We start from the raw sequence: 25,618 nt of genomic DNA on the forward strand, positions 1-25,618 counted from the left end.
AACAATGTATAGCACATAGTAGTTACCCAGTAAATATTTATAGAATAAATAAGTACAAGGTTGTTAATCTGGAATACCATTGTGTTTTTTGTCCCACACAATTCACGGGTCCTCTTATGAATGTTGAATACATTTTTGAGCTTTGGTGAAAATGTAGATACTGCAAAAAACTGCTAACTTCTTAGATTCTGACATATTTTCATTCATCAGTAGCCAGTAATTTCAAGGCTGTGCTTTACATTTAAACTGTTTTTGTGTCTAATCTGTTAAATTACATATTAGTGGTTTCAAAATATCAATGGTTTGACTTTAACTAAGCTTTTTTGATAAGTGCAATTGCTTTCTATTGTTGCTGTAGTATGTACTACAAACCTAGTGACTTCAAACAAGAAAAAATTCTTTTATATTTTTTAAGGTCAGAAGTTGCAAAATGTGTCCTATGAAGCTGCAGTCAAGGTATCAGAAGGGCTGCATTCTTTCTGGAGGCTCTAAGGGTAAAACTCTTTACTCATCTTACCCAACTTTTAGAGTCTGCCAGAATTCTTTAGATCACTACCTCATTTTGACCTCTGCTTCTCTGTTCACACATTTTCTGACTCTCTTTCCCTTGCAAGGAACCTTTTGATTACAATGCACCTACACTGACAATTGGAAGATAATCTTTGCACCTCAAGAAACTTAATGTACTCATGCCTATTTAGTCACTTTTGCTGCATAATTTAGCATATCGACAACTTTGGGGATTGGGATGTAGACTTTATTTTTGAGGGAAAAATTATTCTACCTACTACAAAAGCATTGAATTTTTAATGCAATGAGTTTAAATTGACAACAGGAAACTTACCAAATCTGAGCAAGTCCTAATGTAATATATGGATCTTACTATTATAAAACCCTTGGTTTTTTTGTATTGTTTATACCATTTGACAATACTGTTGAAACAACAGATACTGCAAACTAGTCAGTAAGTCCAGGTTTTCATTTTAGTAAAGAAAGAAAGGTGGAAACACCAGAAAATTTGATTTAGAAAATTATCAGGTCTTTATTAAATACCATAAATGAATTGTTTCTAGTCTAAAATGAAGGGTCAAGTAACTTTCATTTGCTCAAAATCTTAGTTAATCCTGAATATAAACATAATGATATTTGTTATTTTCTGTGTTATCATAAACCTTAAGATCCTCTGTACTGATTTTTATACTCAGTAAAAATAGGAATCTAAAGGTAAGGACTTTGGATCAACTGACTAGGTTAAATGGAACTTATATTTAAGAACTGATTACAAAAAGTTCTTAAAGAGCATGGGGAGCCAAATATTTAATTGTGGCAATTATCACTTCCTTCCAGAGAAAAATTTACAATCATATTTACCCATTGAAGAGAATAGGAATCCTTATAATCTACACTGCAGATGTCAAGAAAGCTGAAACTAGGAACTTTGAATGAAGTGATTGGGGAAATGATGAGACAGGGTAACTCTTCTCCCAATTTCTGTCTTTCTTCTAGGCTCTTCCCTTGACAGTAGGCCCAGCCTCTATATTTCTCATTATTACAATTACTCAGTATGTTCAGTCTTACAGCTAATACATTTGGCCTCCACAACTGCCAATTTAGCCAGGGATGAATTAGCATAATAAGGCATTGACACTTCAGGATAAATTAATCAAATTAAACTGTTATTCACTAAAGAAAGTCCTAGGAAAACCAATTCCTAAGAATATGTATTTGATATAAGAAAGGAAACATCTTGGAGACCTGCTGAGGGAGAACAAGCCCAAAAAGTGTGTTAAAAAGATGGTAAATCTGGGATGGCCATTCAAGCAGTTACTGTCATATTTAGAAGAAAATTACATCACTAAAATATGTAGAGGATACTGCTTAGGAGAAGTTTATTGTCTATTAATTTCCCCTTAATTCCCTTAATTCATTATATTTGGCCATAGAAGACAATGGATGAGATGAGACTTAAAGGACTTCTGAGACTCTTAATTTTTTTAAAAAGTTACCACCATCATGTCCACCCACAAGAATGGGGTCCTAATTAGAATAAAATATGTCCTATGCTTGTATAATTTTATCACAATGGATTTGACTGTCATGTATAACTTAGAAGAATCCATAAAATAAAATTTTAAAAAGAAAAATATTTTTCTGATGCCAAGAGAGTTACTGTAAATATTTTTGCAAGTTTCTGCTCTTTCATTTTTTTAGGACATAGAGGTTTATTGGATTTATCTCAACAAATAAAAGTGATCTCAAGATGAATCCAAAGTCATTTGTTTTATGACTTAGAAGGAACATTGAATATGTTTTTGCAATCGTATGTGTCTTCAGTGCAATCACAGAATTATGTGACTTTGATCATAACTTTTTATACTTAGAATATAATTTACTGTAGTTGAATCTGATTGACACAAAGCCATAATATAAGTCAATTTTAATTTATTTACATGAGTCAAATTCTATAACCTATAGACATTGTTAAAAGTAATGTTTCTACATTAAATCTTCTTAGCACTTGGCAGAAATACATGAAGTGTTTTAAGGTTCTATCACAATGGCATTAGGGAGCAGTAACACTTATAATTTAAATGTAACAGTAAAATTGCATTTATTATCTATGCAAATATCATACAGATACTGAGATAACAATAGTTAAATATTGACTACATATTGGCTCTAAGTCTGAAACAAATTCCTTTGTTGATGAAGCTCTTGATCTAAAACTATGACTTATTTAATTAGCAGTTATTACTTCATTTTTATGTCAAACATTTCATGAAATATGTATTACTAAACATATTATCTTTTCACTTTCATCTTAGTATATCATATAATTATATCACTTAAAGTTTTATGTCATGTTTTTATATTTGCCATGCTTTTTAGTATACTCATCTCCCCAAGCTACTGATTTATATTCATCTGTTCTTCTTGACACTTGTTTTTTGCCTATGTCTATAAAATACTGACTATCACAATGTAAATTGATAGAGGAATTTATTAATTTCTTATTGTCTATAGATCTTTGAGACTATGAAATTGAACAGAAGACATTAAACATCATATACATATATACATATATGTACATATGTGTGTATGTATATATATATATATATATATATACATATATATATATATATATATATGACTCAAAACCAGGTAACTATCATCCTTTACTCTGCATCCTATACTCTACATCCTATTTGGCACATAATAGGTGCTCAGGTGATATTACTTGAGTAATTAAAAAATAAACTTAATTCCACTGGGCATAATATTGCAAGTCTGTAATCCCAGTCACTTGGGAGTTTCAGGCAAGAAGATTGCAACTTTGAAGCAAGTCTGGGCAATTTAGGAAAATCCTGTCTCAAAAATAAAAATAAAAAATAAAAAATAAAAAGAGATAGGAATATATGTTAATTGTATAGTACTTACCCAATGAGAATGAGACCATGGGTTCAATTCCTGGTACTGTAGAAAATACTAAAATAAAAGAGAAGAATAAAAAAATAAAGTTCCAATTTCCCCTAATCCTAAAGTCTTTACATCAGGTGGTTGATCTTTGATAAATCAATCACCCATACAAGTTGGTACTCCTAGGGAATGAAGTGACTATCATTTTCTTCATGGAATATCCAGGAAACTAAATTAAACCCTGTTGCACCCACGTGATTATTAGTCAAATTTATTACATTTGTTTTGACTAATATGAAATAAATATTACAATTTATTAAATCCTAGGAATAAAGACAACATACTATTCTAATTGTTGTGTATACAGAACTCCTATAAATCCATTTTCTTTTTTAAGGATGAGTAAACTGAGATTCAAGTAAGTTAATTAACTTGTACAAGGTTTTAGAATATATTAGTTTCCACAAATGACATTTGAATTCAGATCTGTATGACTTCAAAGCCTGTGTTCACAAATTCTATTTTATTTTGACCTGTTTACTTAAGCTATTGATTTTTTAAAAAATTTATTACAAATAAAAAACTTAATTGATCAGATACTTAAAATTTAGTATATCATCTCTAGGTCCTGCACTAACAGAATATTTATTTTCTTGTGTCCTTGGAAAAATCCTGTTCAACATATTATTTACTCATGTCAGGCTTAGAGTGAAATAAGCAGTTGACAAAATAATAACTTAAAATCTTTTCTATTAATTTCATTTATTTCTGCAATCACCATAACCATCAATACTGCCTGGCAATTGCATTTTCCCTTGACTTCAAAAGGATTTCAACATACCTTAGTCATCAATCTCAATATTCTTCCTATGTAGGTATAAAATTCGTTTGCATTTTTTAAATAAAATTTCAGTGAGTCTAGTAAGTTTTTCCACAATACATTTGATGAGAAAAATAAAAATAGAAAATAATGAAAATAAGCTATTGATCTATAAATTGTTTGCTTTCTCAGAAATATAGACAAATCACCTTTACTTTTCTCCCTTGTCAACTAGTCCTTAGAGATTGCTTATTATAAAATTTGGTATGAAAAAAACCAAAGCACTTTTAATCCAGCTTCTCAAGTTTAGTGATTCTAGTAGAAAGACCGATCAGGTTTTGTTATTTTTATTTAAGTATAATTTTGAAATATTCTTAATTCCCTAATTAAACAATAACCAGTATTAATTTTTCTACTATTGTGTAAATTAACTCCCATTTTACAAATTCATTTTCATATTTATTTGTGATTCATTTTGTTTCAGTTGAGGTAAATTTCCTTTAATTAAACTAACATGGATTCAATTTTCTCGTTAACTTTAAAATATTTTCATTTTCTTCAACTATCCTCCTAAATTAAATAGAAAATTACTCAGGGTCGTGGTGCAATTACATAGGCCACAGTCATTTTACCTACATTTTTTTCATAGACAGTAAACTTTCTCTTTCTACTACACATATTTATTATTTTTCCATCCTTACTTACTAGATGCATTCTGTATTCCATCATATATTATTTACACAAATTCTTAGCTATTGAAGTAAGTTATAGACCAATTCAAGTCAAAATATTTTCTTGGCATTTCATTTGAGATTTCTAGAAGGACCTCTTGAGGAACTAAAAATAGATTCCTAGAAGAATCTCTTGGGAATTAGAAATGGTATTACAGAAGGGTTTTGATGTAATCATAATGCTTATTCTGCAGGTTTCTACAAAAAAGTCAGGTTTACCAATATCTTTGCATAACATGTTTTTTAACTATAGGAATCATCTTAAGTCAGTTCACTACTGGCTTATTAACATCATCCAACAATTTGCATTTATTTTAAGAAGCAATATTAATGAATACGTCCATAAATAACAAATTCATAAGGTTCTTTTTAGTGCTAAAGCTTTAATTCATTAATATTTGTATATCTATGTGGATTGCTTCTAATTCTTTAATATCAAATTTACACTTGCAAAGTCAAGTTCTCCTTGTAACTCTCAGACCTCTGTTTGGACATGTTTATGTTGTCAAATAATTCAGCATTAAAGACATCTTAGGACTCAGAACACTATCCAAATAGAGACTTTCTAGGAGAACTTTTTTTTTTTTTTGCATTTAAACATACATGTTTATTAATTCAAATATAGAAGATATATAATAACTCCCTGCTCAGCATTACCTTGAGTTTGTTTTATTTATTTATTTATTTTATTGTAAATAAATGGTATATATATTGTTTCTCTGTTTGTACATGGTGTAAAGGCATACCATTTGTGTAATCATAAATTTACATAGGGTAATGTTGTTTGATTCATTCTGTTATTTTTCCCCTTCCCCACCAAACCTCCCACACCTCTTTTCCCTCTCTTCAGTCCTTCCTTCCTCCATTCTTGCCCCCCTCCCTAACCCTAACTCTAACCCTAACACTCATGCCTCCCACCCCCCATTATGTGTCATCATCCACTTATTAGCGATATCATTCATCCTTTGGTTTTTTGAGATTGGCTTATCTCACTTAGCATGATATTCTCCAATTTCATCCATTTGCCTGCAAATGCCATAATTTTATCATTCTTTATGGCTGAGTAATATTCCATGTATATATATACCACAGTTTCTTTATCCATTCATCAACTGAAGGATATCTAGGTTGGTTCCACAATCTGGCTATGGTGAATTGAGCAGCAATGAACATTGGTGTGACTGTATCTCTGTAGTATGCTGATTTTAAGTCCTTTGGGTATAGGCCAAGGAATGGGATAGCTGGGTCAAATGGTGGCTCCTTTCCAAGTTTTCTAAGGAGTCTCCACACTGCTTTCCAGAGTGGCTGCACTAATTTGCAACCCCACCAGCAATGTGTGAGTGTACCTTTCTCCCCAAATCCTCGCCAACACCTGTTGTTGCTTGTATTCTTGATAATCACCATTCTAATTGGGGTGAGATGGAATCTTAGGGTGGTTTTGATTTGCATTTCTCTTATTACTAGAGATGTTGAACATTTTTCCATATGTTTGTTGATTGCTTGTAGATCTTCTTCTGTGAAGTGTCTATTCATTTCCTTAGCCAATTTGTTGATTGGATTATTTGCATTCTTGGTGTAGAGTTTTTTGAGTTCTTTATAGATTCTGGAGATTAGTGCTCTCTCTGAAGTATGATTGGCAAAGATTTTCTCCCACTCTGTAGGCTTTTTCTTCGCATTGCTGATAGTTTCCTTTGCTGAGAGAAAGCTTTTTAGTTTGAATCTATCCCAGTTATTGATTCTTCTTTTTATTTCTTGTGCTATGGGAGTCCAGTTGAGGAAGCCTGGTCCTAAGCCGACATGTTGAAGCTCTGAACCTACTTTTTCTTCTATAAGATGCAAGGTCTCTGGTCTGATTCCGAGGTCCTTAATCCATTTTGAGTTTAGTTTTGTGCATGGTGAGAGATATGGGTTTAGTTTCATTCTGTTGCATATGGATTTCCAATTCTCCCAGCACCATTTGTTGAAGAAGCTATCTTTTCTCCATTGCATATTTTTGGCACCTTTGTCTACTATGAGAAAATTGTATTTATTTGGGTTTGTATCCGTGTCCTCTATTCTGTACCATTGATCCACCTTTCTTTTTGTACCAATACCATGCCATTTTTGTTACTATTGCTTTGTAGTAGAGTTGAAGATCTGGTATTGTGATACCCACTGCTTCACTCTTTCTGCCAAGGATTGCTTTTGCTATTCTGGGTTTTTTATTCTTCCAGATGAATTTCATAATTGCTTGCTCTATTTCTGTAAGGTACATCAATGGGATTTTAATTGGAATTGCATTGAACCTGTATAGCACTTTTGGTAGTATGGCCATTTTGACAATATTAATTCTTCCTATCCAAGAACATAGGAGATCTTTCTATCTTCCAAGGTTTTCTTAAATTTCCTTCTTTAGTGTTCTGTAGTTCTCATTGTAGAGGTCTTTCACCTCCTTTGTGAGATTGATTCCCAAGTATTTTATTTTTTTCGATGCAATTGTGAATGTGGTAGTTTTCCTAATTTCTCTTTCTGAAGATTCATCACTTATGTATAAAAATGCATTAGATTTATGTGCATTGATCTTATATCCCGTTACTTTACTGAATTCACTTATGAGTTCTAAAAGTTTTCTGGTGGAATTTCCTGGTTCCTCTAAGTATATAATCATATCATCAGAAAATAGCGATAGTTTGAGTTCTTCTTTTCCCATTTGTATCCCTTTAATTTCTTTGGTCTGTCTAATTGCTCTGGCTAGAGTTTCAAGGACGATACTGAATAGAAGTGGTGAAAGAGGGCATCCCTGCCTTGTTCCAGTTTTTAGGGGGAATGCTTTCAGTTTTTCACCATTTAGAATATAATAGCCATGGGCTTAGCATAGGTGGCCTTTACAATGTTAAGGAATGTTCCCACTATCCCTATTTTTTCTAGTGTTTTGAGCATGAAGGGGTGCTGTATTTTATCAAATGCTTTTTCTGCATCTATTGAAATAATCATGTGATTCTTGACTTTAAGTCTATTGATATGGTGAATGACATTTATTGATTTCTGGATGTTGAACCAACCTTGCATCCCTAGGATGAAACCCACTTGATCATGGTGTACTATCTTTTTATTATGTTTTTGTGTGCGATTTGCTAAAATTTTGTTGAGAATTTTTGCGTCGATATTCATTAAGGATATTGGTCTGAAATTTTCTTTCCTCGATGTGTCTCTGTCTGGTTTAGGTATCAGGGTGATATTGGCTTCATAGAATGAGTTTGGGAGGGTTCCCTCCTCTTCTATTTCATGGAATACTTTGAGAAGTATTGGAATGAGTTCTTCTTTAAAGGTTTTGTAGAACTAGGCTGAGAACCCATCTGGTCAGGGACTTTTCTTTGTTGGTAGGCTTTTGATGACTTCTATTTCATTACTTGAAATTGGTCTATTTAAATTGTGTATGTCCTCCTTGTTACGTTTAGGCAATTCATATGTCTCTAGAAACCTGTTGATGTCTTCGAAATTTTCTATTTTGTTGGAGTATAGATTTTCAAAATAGCTTCTAATTATGTTTTGTATTTCAATCGTGTCTGTTTTTCATTCCGAATTTTAGTAATTTGGGTTTTCTCTCCTCTTCTCTTTGTTAGTGTGGCTAAAGGTTTATCAATTTTGTTTATTTTTTCGAAGAACCAACTATTTATTTTGTCAATTTTTTGTATTGTTTCTTTTGTTCCAATTTCGTTGATTTCAGCTCTGAGTTTAACTATTTCCTGTCTTCTACTACTTTTGGAGTTGGTCTGTTCTTCTTTTTCTAGGGCTTTGAGCTGTAGTGTTAGGTCGTTTATTTGTTGAGTTTTACTTCTTTTATTAAATGTGCTCCATGAAATAAATTTTCCTCTAAGTACTGCTTTCATAGTGTCCCAGAGATTTTGATATGATGTTTCTTTGTTCTCATTTACCTCTAAGAATTTTTAAATTTCCTTCCTAATATCTTCTGTTATCCATTCATCATATAATAGCATATTGTTCAATCTCCAGGTGTTGGAGTAGTTTCTGTTTTTACTCTTTCATTTATTTCTAACTTCAATCCATTATGATCTAATAGAATACAAGGTAGTGTCTCTATCTTCTTGTATAAATCAGCAAAGGGAGGAATTATCCTAAAGGAACTGTCAAACAAAGGAGGAACCAAGTTGTGTCAAAAAAATAAATAAATAAATGAAATTTTTAAAATGAACCAAATGACCGGGAATACAAATCATATCTCAATAATAACCCTGAATGTTAATGGCCTGAATTCATCAATCAAAAGACATAGACTGGCAGATTGGATTAAAAAGAAAGATCCAACACTATGTTGCCTGCAAGAGACTCACCTCATAGAAAGAGATACCCATAGACTAAAGGTGAAAGGATGGGGAAAAACATACCATGCACATGGACTCAGCAAAAAGCTGGAGTATCCATCCTCATTTCAGATAATGTGGACTTCAAGTCAAAGTTAGTCAGAAGGGATAAAGAAGGACATTTCATACTGCTTAAGGGAAGCATAAATCAGCAAGATATAACAATCATAAACATCTATGCTCCAAACAGTGGCTCATCCATGTATGTCAAACAAATCCTTCTCAATTTTAGAAACCAAATAGACCATAACACAATAATACTAGGTGATTTTAACACGCCTCTCTCACCACTGGACAGATCTTCCAAACAAAAATTGAACAAAGAAACCACAGATCTCAATAACACAATCAATAATTTAGACTTAACAGACATTTATAGAATATAGCATTCAACCAAGAGCGAATACACTTTCTTCTCAGCAGCACATGGATCCTTCTCTAAAGAGAACTTTCTTTTGGACAAAAACATGTAGGGATACTTTCCTTGTACCTAGTATGTGAATATTGACTGGAGTTAAAAACATATTTTTTGTAATTTTAATATTATTTCATCAAATATTCAATTGGGAACAAGTGCCTTTTTTTGCCTTATGATACAAATCTTGATTTCAGTTAAGATACCTGTAATGAAATAGAACCATTTCCACTTCCTGCCTCATGCTTGAGTCCAATGTTTTGATACTTGGAAATAAAAAGGCAAATGATTCTTTAGTTCTTGACTTCTAATAGATTTTTAGAAAATAAAGTTAACTCATTTTTATAGCAAGCAATTCTCTGACAAATCTTTTTGCATGCATTTTGTGTTTGTACTGGAAAACAGGATAAATCTTTAACTCCATGATTTCATTCTCTTTAAGTAATTACTGTATTGTTCTGATATCTGAATGATGGGAAGTTAGAGTTAACAGATTATTTAATTGTGATTCATAGTTAAGGGAAGACCTGTTTAATATTAGGAGCTACCAATATAGATTTTAGTATGTAACTTAAAGAAAAATTTATCATTACATATTCCTTCAAGCAAGATTATAGACTGTGATTGTGATATTTTGTGCATGTATGTTCTCATGAATCTGAAAGGTTATAGTCCATCTTTACCAAAGTTTGGGATGGAGGTGATGAATAATTTCAGTACTAAAAAGCATTTTGAGACATTGTCTGCCATCAACCTTACCTCTGCTCTAACATTTTATAAAAATTGGGTAAATGTATAAGTTATTTCTGACTCATAAATTTAGGCATGTATTTTATGTATTCATAGCCACCTTCAAAGAATTAAACCATTCAAGATATTAGCCCAGGTGCTTCTTACATAGTGTATTTTTGGGAATTTATGGTAACAACAATGACAAAATAATTACACTGAAAATAAGACTCAATGAAGTTTATATTATTTGTGTGTTTGTGTGTGTGCATTCATCTTTATTTGGGTCTAGTTCTTTAAAAATATTGATGCCATTAGTTTGAAGTATGTGTGTCTACTTTGAGTAGTAATTTTAGATCACTCTCAGAAAGATGTAAGTAAGAAATATTCTAATGAGCAAGCATACAAATTTTTTTAAGGTAATTTACTGATAACCTTTGAAAAGTTTGCTGTTTAAAATAGAGAAGTTCCAATGATCTGATGCTGAGTAAACTAATTGATTTACCTTATCTACTCATAACTCTGCATTCTTCTACTGAATATTTGAAGCCCATATCTTATTACAGTTTCATTTTCTTGGCATATATCTTAATTGAATTTCAGTAGGAATATTTAAATATGAAAATACATAAAGAACCATGGTTTGCACTGCTATTTTTTGTTCATTCATGTGCTAATAAGAATATTTTAAAATTTTAGTAAATGTAAATAATGAAAGAATTAGAGAGTGATTTCTCCTTGAAATAAAATTCATGAACTCAAAATAAATATAATTCACCTGAGAAATAAATCTTATAGACTTTTTCCAGTTATGTCTGTGACAGTTACAATTTCTCCCAGGTACCCCAGGGCAAGCTACCTTATAGAGATATGAACATTTTGTCTTGCTATCTAGATCTGGAGGCTTATCAGAATAAGTGCTCTTTATAGAAACATTAAGAAAGAGCTTTTGCAATGTAAAAATTTCAACATGTCTGGATAATCTGTGTGAAAAGCATTGTTCTTCTATGCTTCTATGGATGACCTCTTTGCACAGAATGATAGCTTTATCCTTTTTCACATCATTATGTTTGCTGGGGGAAAATCCCGCTGTGCTACATCATAATAACATGTAATCTTCTTGCTCATTTTAGCTGAGGTTTAAGGAGACTCTGTTCGTAGAAGCTGTTCTTTAAAGCCTGATCTACAATTTTTCAGAATCTCTCTAGCAGAAGAGCAGGAGGCTTTATAAGAGGGATACAACCATTAAAACTCTTAAATGAAGATTAGTTTCAAGTTTTACAATCCAGTACCAAAACATCTGGCATATCTCATGTCAGGTTTTGTTAAACCTCAGAGCTTTCTAAGTGTTAATTTATCCCCCTTCTATAACATTTCCCCTTCTCTACGTGCACACACACACAAACACACACGCACACACACACTTGACTTGATGATTAAGATAGAAGATCTAATCAAGTGCTCCAAGCTTGTTTAATTTCACCAGGTAATTTGTTATCCTTGAAGACAATTTCAAAATAGCTTTTGGCAGAACTATTGGAATTCTTACGGATAAATGAATATATTCCTCCCAAGTTATTCCTCTCTTTTCCCACATTTCTTTTGGGTCTAACTACATTCAAAAGGGAGATAAGTGTTTCATTGTGCGGCCAAACCACTTCACAGGGACTCAGATAAGTCTGGAAAATATTGGACAAGACCATGGAATAATTCAATTTTATTTTCCTTAAGACCTCATCATGGTAGCTTTGATGATGGCAGTTATCCCAGAAAAAAAGTCTTAAATTGTAGTTTTTTTTCTTTCTTTTTTTTTTTTTTTTTCTATTAACCTGGTGTTAAATCATTTCTCCACATTTCATCCTTGGGTATCAAATTGTACTTTTTGTTTAGAAATCCATGTCTTTTCTATTTTTGATAACAAGGATTGAACCCAGTGGTGCTTAACCACATTGCCCATGCTTTTTAATATTTTATTTAGAGACGGGGTCTCACTGAGTTGCTTTAGGACCTCGCTAAGTTGCTGAAGCTGGCTGTTAACTCACTATCCTCCTGCTTCAGCCTCCCAAACCCCTGGGATTACAGTACTCTGCCACCATGTCTGACTAGAAAACCATGTTCTGACAATAATCTGAAAGAAAAATAAAGCAACAACAAACTCCCCCACCAAAAAAAAAAAAAATGCAAACAATAAAGAAGGTCTAATCATAGGGCGTAGGTGTTTCAGATTCATAATGCCCTGTTTATGTCAGAATGCTAATAATGGTAGTTTTGCATGTCTCTTTAATTCTGACAAATGTGTGTCAGTTGCCCTGTGGACAGGAAACATTGGGATATTTTTATTTTCTGGTCTGGCTACGCAAACAAAACCAACGATAAATTTTCAGTTTGCGAGTTTTTATGAGAACATGTTACTTCGTGCAGCTTAATAGGAATGCGTAAAGTTATCATATTTCTTCAACTATACAGTAATTTTAGGAGACTATCTTAAGTATACTTGAAATGTTAAGCCAAATACCAAATATCAAACTCCAATTTTAAATTTATCCATTCCCATATCTCTCCTACTTGACTCCAACCAAAAATTTTCATTGACATTTTAAGCAAATTTACCTGATGTTTTCAACATTTTATCCAGCTAATGCATTTTAAACTTTCAATGGTCAATTTGAACTTAAATTTATTTTTATTTATTTTTATTATAAGCTTCCAAGAATTTGATTACTATTTGTTCTCAAATTCTGAAGTTTTGAGGAAATTGTCAAGCTTATAATACAACTTTTCTTGGAATGTCAACTAAATTTACAAACTGCCTTATATTTACCTGAGAATTGTGTTTCAAGACAGAAAACAATGATAAATATTTGAGGTGAAAGATATGCTAATCACCCTGATTTATCAAAATGCAATGTATACATATATTGAAACATCACCCTGTATTCCACAAACATGCACAGTTATTATGTGTCAATTATAAATGAAATTTTAAAATGATAAATTTATAATAAAGAGTTTTCCCTTAACTAGAAGTTACATAATAATTGGAAAAATGTAAAAAAAAAATAATGTCTACCTTTTTTATTCATTGTTTCCTTCTTTACCTACCACATTACTGGGTTATTTATTGTAGCACCAGTGAATTTTAAGTTTTTAGATATCCAATAACACCAATGTAAAAACTGAAATTACTAATCTCAAAATTTTTGATTTGCTTCCTAGTACCTAACTGATGATAATTAAGACTTATTGTGAGAAGGTTAGAAGATTGTGGGGTCTTTATCCTCCGTAGGCAGAACTACTCATGGCCTTTCTATTCTATTCAAGTGATAGTTTTACTTAGAAGAGAGTGAGAGGTGGGCACCACATGCTCCCTGCATCTAGATAACTTATGCTTCATGTTGTTAGTGAAGATATAGCCATAATAGTGCTTATCAAGAAGATAATCATAATGTGCCAAACATTTTGTAGTAACTTAGTTGTACACAGTTATTTTATAAGGCTTATACTATCACATTCAATTCACAGATGATGAAATTGAGAGTCATCTTAAGTAACTTGAGAGATTTCATAAAACTAGTAGACTGAAGAGTCAGATGAAGAATCCAAAGGCCCCTACCTTTTCCTTTGTTGCACAATATTGTTGAATTGATTTTAATCTTTCACAAATACCTATCTTCTCCTCCTTAGATATTGTCTACCCTCTCAGACGAGAATAAGAAAGTTATGCCAAGACGACTTTAAGAAACACTAAGCATATTAGGAACTAAGGAAGATTTTCTTCCTTTTTAAGGAAATTATTGGAGTACGTTCACTGCAATTAGAAAACATACTTTGTAATTTTTTACAAATAACAAAATTTGATATTGTATTGAGGCTTTTAATGGAAATCATTTAACTCTATGTGTCATGTACAATGATAGGCAATTTAGATATAGTATTTGTAATACATAGTAATACATAGTAATACATATTAATACATGTAATACATAGTATTTGGCATACTTTTGATGGATATTATTGTCATAGAAAGGACTTTGAATTATTATAAGCTAAGTAAATGAGAACGAGAGAAATTTTCTATAAATGTAATCATTTAGAAACACCACCCACATACTTACACGCTTTTAGTTAATTTTATGATTTGTATATGAGGTGTCCTCCCCCAAACTCCTGTGTTAATACAAGGATATTCAGAGATGAAATGATTGTATCCTGAGAGCTGACATGGAATCAGTCCAACTTAGTTTGAATGGATTGACCCAGTGGGAACTGTGGGCAGGTGGGTTGTGACTGGAGGAGGTTTTGTCTGGAGGATGTGGGTCCCTGAGGGCATGTCCAGTAAGGATTTATCTTCCCTGTAGCCTCTTCACTCCTTTGCTCTTTCTCTGGTACATAGCCAGCCATGAATGGAGCAACACTTCTCCACCACACCATTCCGCCATGAAGTTCTGTCTTCCCTTAGGCCAAGAGGAATTGACTCAGCCCACCATGGGCTGAACCTCAGAAACCATGAGCCCAATAATCTTTTCCAATCTTAAGTTGTTTTTGGTCACAGTGACAAAAAGCTTACTAGCACAACATATATCACAGTGCTAGATATTCCATAGGATTCTGCAGAAAATGTCTCATATGCTGGTTTGAGAAGATTTATTTTCCCTATCATGTCAATATGTCAACTATATGACAATAAAATAGCAGTAATCTATCAGTTAAACTCACTTGTGGTTTTTGGCATCTAAAATAAAGTGATGACTGTGATAATTTAAAATGTCACATCTATGTAAAAACCTGAGATTCCTGGGATGTGTATGATTACTTAGAAAACGGCATCATACACATTCTACTGGAAAACCTGCCACGTTTGTGAAAGAAATGTGATTTTTTAATACGTTGAGACTTCTCTGAATTCTCTCTTTGCTAGTTTTTGAAACAGTAATGTAACGTTGAGACTGTAATCTAAAGTATCATGATCTTTATTCTGATAATGATTTTCTTATCATTAGTTTTGAGTGGCAATAAAATTTACAAGTAAGAAAAGAAAGTTCGCATTCCACATTTCTTCTTAAAATGATCACAAAATTAATCTGGGTGCACCTGACCCAGTATCTTTGAAATTAGTCAGATTGAGGAATGTAGTTCATGAATCATATCACTGAGGCTCAGATTCTGTGAGACATTGTCAGGAAAACAATTGAGAAGAACAACAAGAAGGACCTGCCAGATTTAGAAAGTTTGATTGAAATATCTTGCTTCATAAGCTTTTTTTGCTTATACTTTTTTTGCTTATACATAAGCAGTTATACTTTGGGAAATGCATTTTATTCTTTTAGGTCACCCTAACAGTCTCTTACCATTTTCCTGAAAGACTAAATCTTTTGGCAGCTAACTATGTTTTCCCCTATGTATCACAAATGCTATATCACTGTATTTATTTTGAGCTAAAAATTTAAATCCCCATGAATGGAAATTTGGCTTAAATTTTCCATACTTCTTGCCTTAGAAAAAAATAAGGGCAATTTCTTAGAATTTGGGGCATTTACTCTCAATCAGTACACTTTATGAGCCTTCCTCTTTCCACATTCTCCACAAATAAAATTCAAACAGATTAAAGACAATTTCTATATTTTGAAATTACAAGATCCTGAAAAGTGAAGTAATATAAATGAAAACCTTTCCTTTCATGTATATCTATTTCTTTAGGCCAACAGGATATCACTGCTGAAACAATGTATTCATGCTTAAAAGAGTTAATGCAATTTTAAACAGGATAAAATTCCCTTCCAATGTCTAAACTATGAACTAGTAAACTCTAACCTAGAAATAAAAATGCAATCCAACGTCTATCCCTCTTTCTCTTTGAAATATTATTTTTATTATTAGCAATAATGCCCCTGACACTTTTTAAAATTCTGTAAGATCATTGGTATGAGGCACTTCTTACTTTTTGGCACTGAGCACCATCTTAATATGAACTGGATTAAAATGAGGCTTAAATCTACAAAGACTGTGATTATTACAAAGCACTTTACTCTTTTCCTGACAGCTTGACACCTAATTCCATAAAAGGGAAGATATAGCCTGTTTCAGTACACGGTACATATGAAGAAACTGAAATGTGTATCTGCATTTTATTTCTCAGGTGTCACTGATCAACCATTTTTCATTTTCTTAAAACACTTAAATATAAATGTATTTGAACAATAACATTTCTACAAATTGCAATTTCTCTCACTTGCATTATAGTGAATCCTCAGAAGTTCTGTAAGTTGAAAGCATTCTATGAGACAATTCCCTAGTTCTTATCCTTAGAGATGAGAGGCTTTGGTGAGAGGGGAGGAGAGATGGGAAGAACATTGGCAAGAGTAGGGGCATGATTTTATCATTAAGTTGCTATTGTGTATAAAATAAATCTCAATAAACTTTCTAATATTTTAATATTAAAGCAAATTATTCAGTATTCTATATTTAGTTGCCAAAGTTAAATTGACAAAGCGTATTCACATAGTTTTGAACTTTTAGCCACCTAAAATGCCATCCACGCCTAATACAATGGACATTTAAATACAGCATTATGTATTTGACAGAGGACAAGTCAGACAGACATTGAACTGCTCACAGTTGACAGAGCATGTTTACATCAGATGCTTAAAATGTGCATACAAAAGATAACTCAAAAAGACTTGCATTATTAAAAAAAAAGTTAAATGAAAGTCCTGAGTCCAGTTCTAACAAGAAACATCCATAGCCTACTACATGCTGCTCAAGCATATCTGAGTGTTTCTACTTTGCTTCCTGTATTAGTATAAACTCAATGGTTCATTTTGCAAGTCCATCTAGAAGATGTGCTTCATTCATTATTACATATATTTGTTCCCCATTCTGCTGCATCTCTTTGGCATTTCTGTCCTCCAGGACACCTACTGTTTCTCTATGCCTTAGACCATGTTACTCTCTGCCAAAAGAGGCTGCCATATGTTTTATCCACTGCATCCAAAGTCTATCAGATTTTACTTATTTGGAGAATTATCCATTAATGACAGTTACTACTCTTTCTTCTCTTCTTCCCTTGTTCAGGGGTCAGAAATATTTTTCTTTAAAGGGCCAGAGGTATTTATTTATAAAACAAGAGAGGAAGTGAATTTATACACAATATTTATTCATTAAAATCAAATAATAATTGTAATGAAGTATAATTTTGATGCAATACAGGTCTGTTATGTAAGTCAATGGACTTGTATACCTCATCACTGAAAATATTTTCTCACACCAAAGGGTACTGCTAAATTCGAATATCAATCCAGGAGCATGTGATTTTAATTTAATATAAATGTATGTATTACATAAAATCTATTTGAAAAATTGTACTAGATTATTTTTTCTTGATTTTTCCACTTAGCATAACATTACATTGAAGATTAATAATTTTCAAATAAAGGTCAGGTAAATCTCTTAAGTTTTAGTTTTGTCACAACTCATATCAAATTTGTATGAGGATGTAGATATTCCTTTTTTTTTATTAAACTTTGACAACCCTGGAATATATAAAGTAACTTGATATGACTTTTGATTTGGAGAACTTGTCAATGATTTTACTGAACTGTAAGTTTCACATATAAGCACTGTTTTATCTTGTGATATATAAGTTGATTTATTAAATGACATCAAGTATGTGCAAATTTTATTTCCCAAAGCAATTCAATGTTTCATAATAATAATTGAGGATGTTTCTTCTCATTTAGTAAAATTGCTGTCTTGGACTTGAGCTCAAAATATCCCCATAAAATTTAGTTGATGTTAAGCAATCCAGCACTTATTTGGGAGGGCAAGTCAGGATATTCAATTTGTAATTTTGATAAGTTAATAGATTGACAACAATTTGGTTAATAGAGTAAATGAAATTCACTTTTGACCCTATAGATTGACTAGTACGAGATAGAATAAAATATTTCCCCACAAAGTATGTTGATGTTTAATGCAGTAAGTAACCATAGATTTGAAGACCTTATATTTTCACAAGCTTTCTTTTGTTAAACTAAACTTCTTTTTGTTCCACACATATTTTACCAACCATCAGTCATAAAACTTCCTAGCACATTCCACTTCAGTTATTATTGACTTTTTTGTTTTCTCAACATCTTTGAAAATGTTCTTGCCTGTTCTTCTCTGTGCAAACTATTCATTGAGGCTAATTCTTTAGTTGGATCAAATTTGGCATTTCTTCCTCACACAAAGAGCAACTGTTCATTTTTGGTAACATCTTTTAACTCATGAAGAAACAAGGAAGCCTATTCTAAATCATTTGCCCTTGTTTTTTAAAGCCACAATTGTAGTTATGATTGAAGTTCTCAACTTTTTGAATTACTATATTTGCCAAAAGACTAATCTAAAGTTTGTTTTCTCTGAACACATTTCTTAAGCTTCTGTAAGCAAATACAATTTAATTCACTCACCATCAAAAGTGGCTTTCTTTGTTTGACTAACAAGTGGGCCTTTCAGAATTCAATTTTGGTCACAGCCTAATTTTTATTACTATTTTATTTTTGTGAAGAAATTCTGCTCTGATGAGATATTTTATTTTAACTTTCTAATTTTTCTGACTTGTTTTAGTGTGAGTTTTGATATTTCAATAAGTGCTTAGTCTGCTAATGTCAATTTGTATAGTATCGCTTTTGCACTCCTGCATTGTCATTGCATAGTAAACATGATTTCCCTTTTAATTTGATAAGAAATTAATTCTTGCTCAATTGCTTTTAAATTGTGATGTTCCAAATTTGACATTTTCTTCTTTTCTTGTTTTGACATGATGGGCATATGCACTGGTAATAAATGTAAAGAAATAAATTGTCATGGTAATACATGAAGTTCTCAAAACCCTGTCAAGTAATAGCTACATCACTTCAATTTTTAGTGCTCTAAACAACAATACGAAATCATGAGAGTGTAACATAAGGTCTTTGACACAACTTCTCAACTCTGCTATTTTAGCACCAAAACATGCAGTAGTCACTGAATTAGATTTTCTCAATATCTCAATATCTTCTTTTTATGGATCAAATAACATTTTACCAAATCTCTTCCTACATATCCCAAAATTTCATAGAGAGAAAATATGCATTATATACATTCACTATATTAAAAAGAGAAAATATTCTATGTCCTGAGGGAAAGATATTAAATGTGGTACAGGTATCATCTTTTCAAGATGTTAATCATTGTTCTGGGTTGGTAAATTTGCATCTGTGAATTAATTGATAGATCCTTGGTGTTTATTACATATATTAAATACCTTTATATGCACATTGCAAACTTGTGTTGTGGTAGCACACAGGATAGATTTTAGTTTGAGACAATGGTGCATTCACAAACATAGCTCTTAAGGCCACTAAATTGTAAAACTATTGTTCTAAAATTCTCTCTACCTTAAACTTCATCTACTTAAATATTTTAAATTGTCTTCCACAACTTTTTTCATATACTTAATTGAACACTTATATGTAACTCTAGAAAATAACTACCATGAGAAAAAGGATTTCATTTCTTTGTTAAACTCTTTTATTTTTTAGTATCTACAGCTGTACCTGGCACATTTTAACCCTCAATTACCTGTTTGGTGAATAGATAAACTATGATGTCTTGGAAATGGTAATTTACTCAAGCAGATTATTATCTATGTATAATGCTTGTGTGAAATGTATTTTTAACTTTTATCATAAGACTTAAAAATACTTATCCCCCCCCTCTTTCTAAAGCCAATGAAGGAGGTTGTAAGATCTCGCACCCCCAGGAAAGAGTCAGCAACTGTGGAAATCTGGACTCATCCTCAACCACAGGTATGAATGAGCCATTACTTTTGATATTTCCTCCCTATTTCTTATGTAAAGTTCATACTTTCCCTCTGAAGGTTCAATATTTGAATCTGCTGAAAGAGACTGGCAATAGTTCATCAGAATAAATAGCATGCAAATGTATTAATGTATTACTTATGCGCATAGTTGCCATACAAAATATGAAAACTCAAAGAAGGACCAGATAGTTGAGCCTTAAATACTTTCTTCATAGGGAAAGGGACATGAGGAGGTGTACACAATTTTAGACAGGTAGTAAATACTTTTTGTAGGAGAAATGAATGAGTCCCAAGGACAGACAAAGTTCCTCTGAATTATGGGGGAGGTGGGACAAATTACGATAAAGTGAGAGACAGAACTACAGTACCAACAGAGGTTTTTTTTTTCCCAAATATAGTCTTTCAGAAGGCAGTCTTTGAAAAATACTTGTTTTATTTAGCTTAAATAGGTATAGACATAGCTGGGTGTGGTGGTCCATGCCTGTAATCCCAGTGACTCAGGAGGCTGAGGCAGGTGGTTTGATAATAAAAATAGTATATTTAGTTTATTTGTTGGATCAGTTACAAGTTTTCCTCTTAAAAATCTATTAAATGATTGTCTCTTTTGCCAATGTTTAGGACAGTTCTAGTATAATGGATTGAAGCAAATCAAGAAAAGTTTTTTTAATATGACAAATTTAGGGCTTAGCAAAATAAAGCACAATTTATTTTATGTTAATTAGGCAAATATATGTGAAATCTCAGTAAAACAAATTAGGAAAAATGAATTTGAATTTTTTTAAATCAAGATATGAGGTAGTTTTAAGGAACCTACTTTTATCCCTTTCAATCAAGACATCCCAAAATATGACTAATAAATACATTCAAAATTATTTTCCTAATAAAGTTTCTAAGAGTACTTTAAAAAACTAATGTGAGGAGACCAATATCTAAATATTTCTATGTCATTGGTATTCTGTGTCTGGTTAATTTACTGTTGTTATGTTAATATGGTAAAAGTCCTGAATCTGATACCTTGGGTTCCATAAATTGTTTTCCATTCAGTTATTTTCAAATATCATTGTTTGGGGCTGATATTGTGACTGACTCACTGGTAGAGCACTTGCCTAGCACATGTAAGGCAGTGGGTACAATCCTCAGCTCCACATAAAAAAATAAAATGATAAAATAAAGGTATTTTGTCCATCTATAACTAAAAATACTAAAAAGTTATTGTTTGTTACAAGGGAAATAAATTCAGAAAATTCTGATACATAGAGATCTACAGTAGTAAAATGGAAAGAGAATCAAATTATTTATTATTTTATGTGTGCTTCTGAAATTCATAAAAACCACATGTTCTACAATCATCACATCCTACAGTATTTCACATAGTTAATTTAAGCTCTTTGGGAAGAGTTGTAGAATTAATTTATAGACTGTGGGAAGAAACAATTTCATTAAGGTAAATTACAACATAGTATCTGTCCAAATTATCATGTTTTAAATTATTGAATCTGAATTTGTTGTTTTGTCAAATTTTTATATTCATATATTCAGATTTTCATATCTTGCACCTCTGATTTTTCCTCAAGAAAACTGGTGAAGAAATAAAATGCAATGTGAACCATGATATAATGACTATCTACATATGTATCCAGAACTCCTCTCATAGGTTCACCCTCAGTTTATTGACTCCTTGATTAAAAATAAACTGAGCCTTTAGAGGTTTAGAAGAAAAATATACAATATATATTTATTTTGATATATTAATTTTTTTTACAGTGTCAGAGCTTCAGACTTTCTGGGCAAATAATGTACCCGAGCTATGCCCTAAGCCTTACACAATTTTACAGTATACAACTTAAGGTCCCAAAATTTGAACTACCAGTATGACAAGCATATAACTGTGATAATTACTTAGAAGTCAGATGGAATTAAACATTGTTATGTAACATTTGTCTTTCATGAACAAGATGCTCTATCAGTAATATTTTATTTAATCAAGTACTTACTACTGATTGCATTCTACTAAATGAAGTGGCATATAATTTACTAATTTCTTACCAATTACTGATTTTTCTTTCATTTTAAGTTAAAATCTCCATAGAGAAAAATGGGTGCCTACATAGTGGTTTCTTTTTGCTTGAGGCTCTTTTATTTCATAAGTCTTTTAAGCATCCAACAGCCTTGATTGTCCTTACTGCCTGAGGCTTTAATTGTAACTTAACATGCAACATAAAAATAAAAAATAAAAAAGTTAAGCTAAGCCATAGAGTAGTAAGTACATTACATGTATAGTATTACTATGCAAAATGTACAGATAGGAACTTTTCAACCTTGTTTTTGATAAATATTGTGCTTTTATTGTGCTTGCCTCAGAAAGGTTTAAAGAAAATATTTGTTTTATGATTGAGTTTTTATGGTTTCTTATGAATTATCTCACCTTCAAGAAGATATTCTTTACTCATTTGGGAGATTTAAAAAGCAAATTTCTGAGAAAATTGAGTGCATTATGAAAATTCTTTCCATTTTTCCATCGAAATGTTTAAATTCTTTGATAATACCCTCTTCTACCATTCGGATGTATCTAATTAGAATCCATGATACAGGTAGTGACTTTGTCAATTTACTTTTTAAAACATGGGCAAGTGCTACAATTGTGTCTTTTACAGAGCATGGTTCCTGGTGATAAAAGCCAATTATTCAATTAATTAAAATAATATGTAAACCATGCAATCAAAGATCAACTTATCATATAGGTAAAGTAGATCAAATCAAAGTATCCATTTCCTTATAAGAATAATTACATTTTTGTTAGAGTCTTTAAAAAATATTTTCATAGCCAGAGTTGGTGCATAATTGGGGTCATAAATGTTCACCAGTGAACACAGTACCATTGGTAGAGTACATAGAGGAAATAGAGAGCTATTCAAAAAATAATTTTGCCCAGATTTACATATGCTGAATGCATATGTCAGTTTGTCTGGGGTTCTTATTTTTTGTAATGTGGTATTTATATTAGCTTAATCTTTTCCCTTTCCATAATAAATTCTCCCTCCATTTTCCTTGCCCCTGATTTATAGCAATTATAATGCTCAATGAGTTAGCAAATCTAAAGCTGAATTATATTCTGTCAAAAATTGAGACAAGCTGGGTATGATGGTGAACAACTCTAATCCCAGGGGCTCTGGAGGCTGAGACAAGAGGATCTCGGGTTAAAAGCCAGCCTCAACAACAGTGAGGCACTAAGCAACTCAGCCAGACCCTGTCTCTAAATGAAATGCAAAATAGGGCTGGGGATGTGGCTCAGTGGTTGAGTGCTCCTGAGTTGAATCCCTGGTACATGTACACACACACACACACACACACACACACACACACACAAATTGAAATAAAATAAAACTAGTGTATTTTTTGAGGCCTTTTCATACTTTTCTATGACTTTCAGTAGCAACTGCATGCTTGTGAAAAACTTTTTCACTAAGATCGTATTCTGATTATGAATATAGAAAATGTCTTGACTATCACTATATTTCATAAAAAACATATTTTGTCATCTGATCTTATATTCATGGAAACAAACAGTTCAGAATGATAATACTACAGAATGTGTACTTCTGTAGAATGTGTGGCTTGTATACATTATACTGTTTGACTTTAATTCCCCAAATTTTAATAGTCACAGTTAATGAATGAGTCATATATATTTTACAAAGATCATTACTTTTGACCCAGAAAGTAAATAAAATAGTGCAAAACTGTGAAGTTATTCAAGAGACATAAGGAAAGTACAAGTAAAGAATAACTGGAATGGATAAAGAAAGGAAGTCAAATGTTCCAGTTGAATTTATTTTATTTAATTGTACAAAACTTTTATAAATTTACTATGTACTGGGTAGTCTTATAAACAGTTAACTTGTTTAATTCACATTACAAATCTATGATTACCAATAAATCTATTATTATTTTCCTATTTCATAAAAAAATATTAGGGCACAGAAATATACTAGACTATATTTAAAGTCAAATGCATATTCCTTGAATGTGACTCCAAATCTCATTTTCTTAACCACTATGAGAAGATTTTTCAAGAGTGAAATGCAAGAATGGAAGGTAGTCCTGGGAACAAGAAATATTTTAAATGGAAGCTTTCTCTGCTGTTAATCTAATATGATTTTATGTTCAGCTAGAAGTATACTTTGTATATATTTGCATATGATAAAGTAAGATGACCCCTTTACAATGCTGGAATGAAAAGAAAAATAAGACCTGCAAACCATAATGAAGGTTGAAATAATCCCCCCCATTCAGTTTTTAGAGATGTTAAATCTACTATGATAATCCTTAATGAAAGTCTTTCTGCAGGACAAGAAAGGCTAATTAACAGTGATAGAATGTGAGAATTTCCACAGTTTTTAAGAATTGCCTTCTAATCTTGGAATTATGACTAACAGGATCACTAATTCAATATGTTAACATCAAATTCATTTGAGGAAGGAATTGCTACACTAATATTTTACTGTAGTACAGTTTAAGAAATCCACAGGAGTTTGGTTAATCAGTTTTCACAAAATATAATCGGCTCTTAATAATTCTTTCATACTCTAAGTGGCCTACAATTGCTGAAAAAGTGAGTGACACAAGTTTGGGTTTTTGTAAACACTACAAATGGAAGTTCTCATGCTCAGGTTAAAGGTCAACACTGCTCTTCTTTTACAAGGAAAAGAAAACAGATAATTGAAGAAAATTGCCTTTCTAGAATATGCATGATTGAATCATGAAATATTAGACTACACATGGAAAACCTTTTCTATTGATTTCAATGTGTTTATGTGGGGGGGCCACTTGCAATGTTTTTTCATTAGCAGCTGTTGTTTCTTAAGAAATAATTCACTGGGGTCATGAAACCACACATTTTCCAAGTTGCACATACCATTAACTATCTTTATTTGCCAGCCAGTTTCACATCACATGATATTTTTGTAATGCTTTTAAGATACACAATTATATATTTTAAAAAAATCTTTTTCAAACCACATATTTCATAATTCATGTTTTCCTCAAAGCCTCAAGTACTTATCTTTTGCTTAGAAACTCAGGATTTTTGTTGTTGTTGTTGACTTCTCTGTTTCATAGGGAAAAGTATATGTTTTAGGAACTATAAGGTAACTATTGCCATGAAGTTTTGAGATCAGAATTTTTCTAGAACTTAAACTGGAAACATTAGAAAATTATTTTCATATTCAAGAGCTATTTTGTGAATGGCCTTAAATCTAAGGCAAATTTAGATGTAACTCTTTACACAATAGGAAGCCTAATATA

General features: G+C 31.8%; 1 protein-coding gene across 9 annotated transcripts in view; it reads left to right on the forward strand.

Annotated features, from left to right (window-relative positions):
• The window catches only part of Pcdh11x (protocadherin 11 X-linked), a 685,340-nt gene that overhangs the window by 288,170 nt on the left and 371,552 nt on the right, over positions 1-25,618 (forward strand). For 7 of the 9 annotated variants that reach the window (XM_047536275.1, XM_047536279.1, XM_047536276.1 and 4 more), the window contains exon 3: positions 20,220-20,300. The exons of the other annotated variants lie outside the window; for them this stretch is intronic. In XM_047536275.1, the coding sequence (XP_047392231.1) occupies positions 20,220-20,300 (81 nt within the window). The remainder of the gene's footprint in view (positions 1-20,219; positions 20,301-25,618) is intronic. 9 annotated transcript variants of the gene reach the window in all.

This window comes from Sciurus carolinensis, chromosome X, assembly GCF_902686445.1.
Source record: "Sciurus carolinensis chromosome X, mSciCar1.2, whole genome shotgun sequence".
In the NCBI taxonomy this organism is placed as follows: Eukaryota; Metazoa; Chordata; class Mammalia; order Rodentia; family Sciuridae; genus Sciurus; species Sciurus carolinensis.